This window comes from Urocampus carinirostris, chromosome 18, assembly GCF_059441175.1.
Source record: "Urocampus carinirostris isolate Australia breed hairy pipefish chromosome 18, RoL_Ucar_1.0, whole genome shotgun sequence".
In the NCBI taxonomy this organism is placed as follows: domain Eukaryota; kingdom Metazoa; phylum Chordata; class Actinopteri; order Syngnathiformes; family Syngnathidae; genus Urocampus; species Urocampus carinirostris.
In genome coordinates this window covers 237,709-242,165 of record NC_142366.1, presented here as the reverse complement: position 1 = coordinate 242,165, position 4,457 = coordinate 237,709, and the positions used below count along the sequence as shown (strand labels likewise).

Here is a 4,457-nt window from a genome sequence, read left to right as displayed (position 1 = left end):
AAAGGGGGAAGGAACTCGTGCGTAGACATGACCTAAACCAAAGCACTTACCACAGCAATAGTTTAAGTCTGCTTCAAGTCGGGTTGTGGTAATCAAAAATGAGATCAGCTCTTACACATAGGAAATCCCTGCAGTGTGTGGAAAGCTTGGGGCACTTGGGGGGGGGGGGGGGGGGGGGGGGGGGGGGGGGAGGGACCAGGTAGGACCAGGGCAGTGCCCTGGTGGGGGGAAAAGTGGGGCGAAGCCCCCCCCCGGAGCTCATGGGTTTTTTTAAGTACTTTCAATGCACTCAGATGACAAAGAAATAGACAAGACAACAGCATAAATTTTCAATGTATATTGAACTATCCCATATAAAATTACAGTTTAAGTCAACTCAAAATCAGTCACATTAAAAAACATTTCCCCAACGCCACTATCTTAATTGTAAAGAAGATGGTTCCAGTGGCAAGGGAGACCCTAGACGACCGGCATCTTTCTACAACTGCAGGCGGCTAACGGGATCCAGGTCTGTAGGAAACCGCCTCAAAGCGTGCCGCCACCAGCTTTTGGGATCACTCTTAGTCTGGACTCTACCCTTCGACCTGTTCGGCTTGGGTAACCCTACCAGGAGTACGAGACTCCCGCCGACATAGCTCTGGGGGTCATGGAGACGCGCAAAGTGCCCCACCACGATAAGGTGGTGATCCGTCGGGACACAGCTAAATCCATTCACATGACCCAAACACTACTTCCTCCTAGACTTCATTGCTTTGGAATGGGTCTTTCTAGCCTGCTTCTGTGCAGCTTTGATGGTTCTTCTTGAGGCAGCCTTGCTCATTTGGGTGTCCTGTTTCACAGCAAGTTCTGTTCGTTTTGCAGACAACATAGCTGCTTCTGCATCCTTCTCCTCCCTGTACCTTTTGGAGGATGTCCTCAGATTTAGGCACAGTATGGACTGCACAGGATCCATCAGAATGTCTTTCCTTCCAAAATGGCTGACAGAGGTGGTATTTCTTGCTCTTAGGGCATATTTTACAGTCTGGATAGAACTGTATGTGGCTATGTCCATTCTGCATGCTTTGGGGTTCAGGACATCACCCATGACACTAAAAGCCCCCTCTACTTGCGGCCCATGGAAGCAACTCATGAGAGCCTTCACCATCTTGGCCAGGGTTGGGTATCTTCCAACAGCAAAGACTTGGGCCCACCAACGATCCAGTGCAATTGCCTTCCCCTCTGAGTCCAAAGGTGTTGGCAACTCACTGTCCAACTGGTATTCTCTCACCTCGAGATCATAGTTCCCCAGCTCTGACTCATCAAGGACATTGGTGACCAACGACGACAGCTTCTTCAGTTGGTTTAAAGTTGAGCTGTGTCCTCTGGCAAGTGGGTCAATGGCAGAGGCTGCTCTCAGAAGCTTGCTGTTCATGGGCAACTTTTTCTGAAGGTACAGACCACATGCCAGATATGCTGCCTTGGCTTTGGCTTTGAACTTGAACACAACTGACGACTTGTTAGAAGAATCCATCAGTTTGCTGGTGACACCACCATAGAAAATATCATTTTCTCGGAGTTGGTTGGCTTTGTTGTTCAGTTCAATTTCTGTCAGTTTACAGCCTTGAAGGGACTCTGGCTTTAGGAAACAGGACAAGAACTTCTTGAAGAAGGACACTTGCTTGTCGTTCAGCTTGTGGATCATTGGCGTTTTCGTCTCAAAGGTGATCACATAGTTCTTCAGCAAGGGCAGAACTGCTGTGTACAGGTTGAGGGTGAGAAGCGTATCCAATCTTGTGAAGAATATCTTCTCATAGATCCTCTGCTTCCTCTTCCTTCCTTCCTCAGTCATGTTCTTTTGGCCTAAAGCTGATTGTATGTCTTTGAGTTTGGCTTTGACTTCTCTTGAAAGATCCTTCTTGTGGTAGATGGCCATGATGGTGGGAAGATAGAGTTCTTTATCTCCTCTGCCAAGAAATGCATAGTAGAAGATGGTAAAGACATCCATGAGGCGTAAGGTGGACATTGAAACATTATAGTTTGAAAGCCATCGATGGCTGACAAATCTCTCTGGCATGGTGAAGGTGATGCCTGTCAGAAAGCAAATTTCTTGAAGAGCTTCCTTCAGATCGGTTGACCACTTGAAATCGTTGAAGAGATCATTATGGAGTCCTTCAATCTTGTACTCAAATGGCTTGCAAAAATGCTTAGAGGCGTTGTGGATGTGGTGGCAGGTATCCCCATCTATGTCAAGGAGATGTGGTGCTGGTCCCTCTCGCAAACGCGTCTCAACTCCAGATTTGGAACCCCGCATCACTGCACATGAGTCCATCAACACAGACACCAAATTGCTCCAGGGAATATTGTTCTTGGTCATGAGGGCTGAGAGTTCATCAAAGAGAGATTTGCCGTCAACTTTAACAACACTCAAAGATGCTAAATGTTCCACCACAACAGACTTTGTCGACGGGGAGAAATAGCTGACGAGAACACACAGGACACGGTGTAGATTGTTGCTGGTGGACTCATCAATGTTCATTGAAAAGTGGGAGGATCTTAAGTTTGTTAAAGTCTCATCAAGCATAGTATGGGCAAGGCCATACTTTGTTTTGTAGGATGCACTGGTTCTATCCATGGACAGTCCATTCAGAGCTTTTGGATCCCTTGCCAGTTCCTTTGACAGTGTGATGAGCTTTGGGGCCATGGTGAACGGAAGAGAATTTTCGGCCAGCACTCCCAACAGCATTGCCTGAAGAATAAAAGAAATTTAACAATAATCAGTAAACAATTAAATAATTTAAATAATTATTTGAATTATAATCCAAAATGTCATGCGACCAAAGTAAATAAAAAAGGATTTAGTCTAAACTTTCATGCACATTCACATGTCAGAGTATTTATTATGGTGACAAAAAAATGTTGAAAATTAGCTACAAACCATTGGAAATAATATTTACCATGCAATAAATCATTTAATCAATCATTCTTAATACATAATGGATAACAAAAACATAAAATACCTCATGCAGCAAGCTCTGATAAAAACACAATCATGCATTCGACTAAGATCATCTCTGTAACTGCATACATCAAGACACTCAACATCTTGAAACCTAAAAAGTGCAAACATGCAGCATTCATTTGAGTTTGTGTCAATGATTAACCATGTTATTAATATTAAGTAAATTATGTACCATAATAATATCGTGGCCATTAAGAAAATCAATGGTAGAATATCATACAAGTACTTAATTTAAAAAATATAAATACTGACAATAGTTTTGATTACTATTAGGCTTAATAATATTTTTAAATTTCCTAAATCATATTTTAAATGTAATAATTTATTTCTTTAATAGCAGCGTATCCAAGTATTTGATAAATGAAAGTACAATAAGTATAGGCCCTACAGTAAAGTGTTGGTGTAATGTACACATGAAAATCTATTATTGTAATTGTTAAATATTTATGGCCATTTTTATTACGTTATAATATTTTCGAAAAAAATGGGAAAACTGTCAAATAAATTTGAAAAGTTTACCACCTACCTCAAAATTCACGACTCTATCAGCAACTGGTACAGGTTGTTGGGGTGGATCACGTCTCTTTATTACCGCTTCCGATTGTGATGTCAATAAGGGATGGAGGCCGTAAAGTTTTGGAGTTTTCGTTTGGGCACCGAAACTTCCAGCGATGGAATAATTTGTCGTTCTTGACTGGAGTTCTTTCACGTGTTTTTTGCTCTTTGCGTGACTTTCAAGAGCTTTGAAACCTCTCCCACCATAGTCGATGGTATCATGACACCAAATGCAAAGTGCTTTCCCGGCACGATCGATCTTCCGAATAAAGTCATTGAACAAATTCGTCACAGTCTTCTTTCCAACATTCGTAGATAATTCCTTCTCCAACCAGTCCCATCGAAACTTGTTTTTTACAATCTTATCAATTTCTTTAGCTCGCGGAGCATCTTTGCGTTCGATCACGGACATCTTTCTTTAAACACCCGGCAAAAACGTGTGAGAAATGAACAATGGCACACTCCTATAACAAGCGCGTTTATTGGTCAACACGAGACTTCAACCAATCGCAAGTACGTTTCATTTCAGTTACGGAAACACTCAAATGGCATGCTGTCGAGACGAAATCGTTTTTTTTTACCAATTAAAACACCGGAAATTTTAAAATTTTATTTTTGGAGATAAAAAAAGCGGAATTCCGCGAATTAGCGGAAAAATCACATCCCTGGGTCTTTTTCTTTTCTATGCCCACATTTATGTCTAAATTGTTTGTTATCTATTGTGTTCCAGAGTGGCTGTCCCATAAGCGTGGACAGGTTGGACAGGAATGTTCCCATCCTGTGCTTATGGTTGGATGTGGAGTCAGAACTCATTCAGGACTTAAGGTTGAGCAAGGTTATGTGGGCCCTGCAGGAGCTGCTAAAGAGGGAACAGGGCCATGGCTGGAGGTCCTGATCTACGTGT

The 4,457-nt window shown here is 42.5% G+C and overlaps 1 protein-coding gene across 1 annotated transcript; it reads right to left on the bottom strand.

The window, feature by feature from the left end:
• Positions 1–232: 232 nt before the first annotated feature.
• On the bottom strand, positions 233–4,199 carry LOC148347948 (uncharacterized). Its single transcript, XM_088322507.1, has 2 exons — positions 3,525–4,199; positions 233–2,725 (listed from the first exon to the last, which is right to left on the bottom strand). Exons 1-2 carry the CDS (start codon positions 3,963–3,965, stop codon positions 728–730), a joined length of 2,439 nt encoding a protein of 812 aa, XP_088178633.1. The 5' UTR covers positions 3,966–4,199; the 3' UTR covers positions 233–727.
• Positions 4,200–4,457: the final 258 nt, after the last annotated feature.

Excerpts from the sequence above, each read along its gene's own strand:
- LOC148347948 (XM_088322507.1), bottom strand. The coding sequence starts at position 3,965 with ATGTCCGTGATCGAACGCAAAGATGCTCCGCGAGCTAAAGAAATTGAT. Across the intron at positions 2,726-3,524 it reads ATAGAGTCGTGAATTTTGAG|GCAATGCTGTTGGGAGTGCT; the intron begins GTAGGTGGTAAA and ends TTTATTCTTCAG.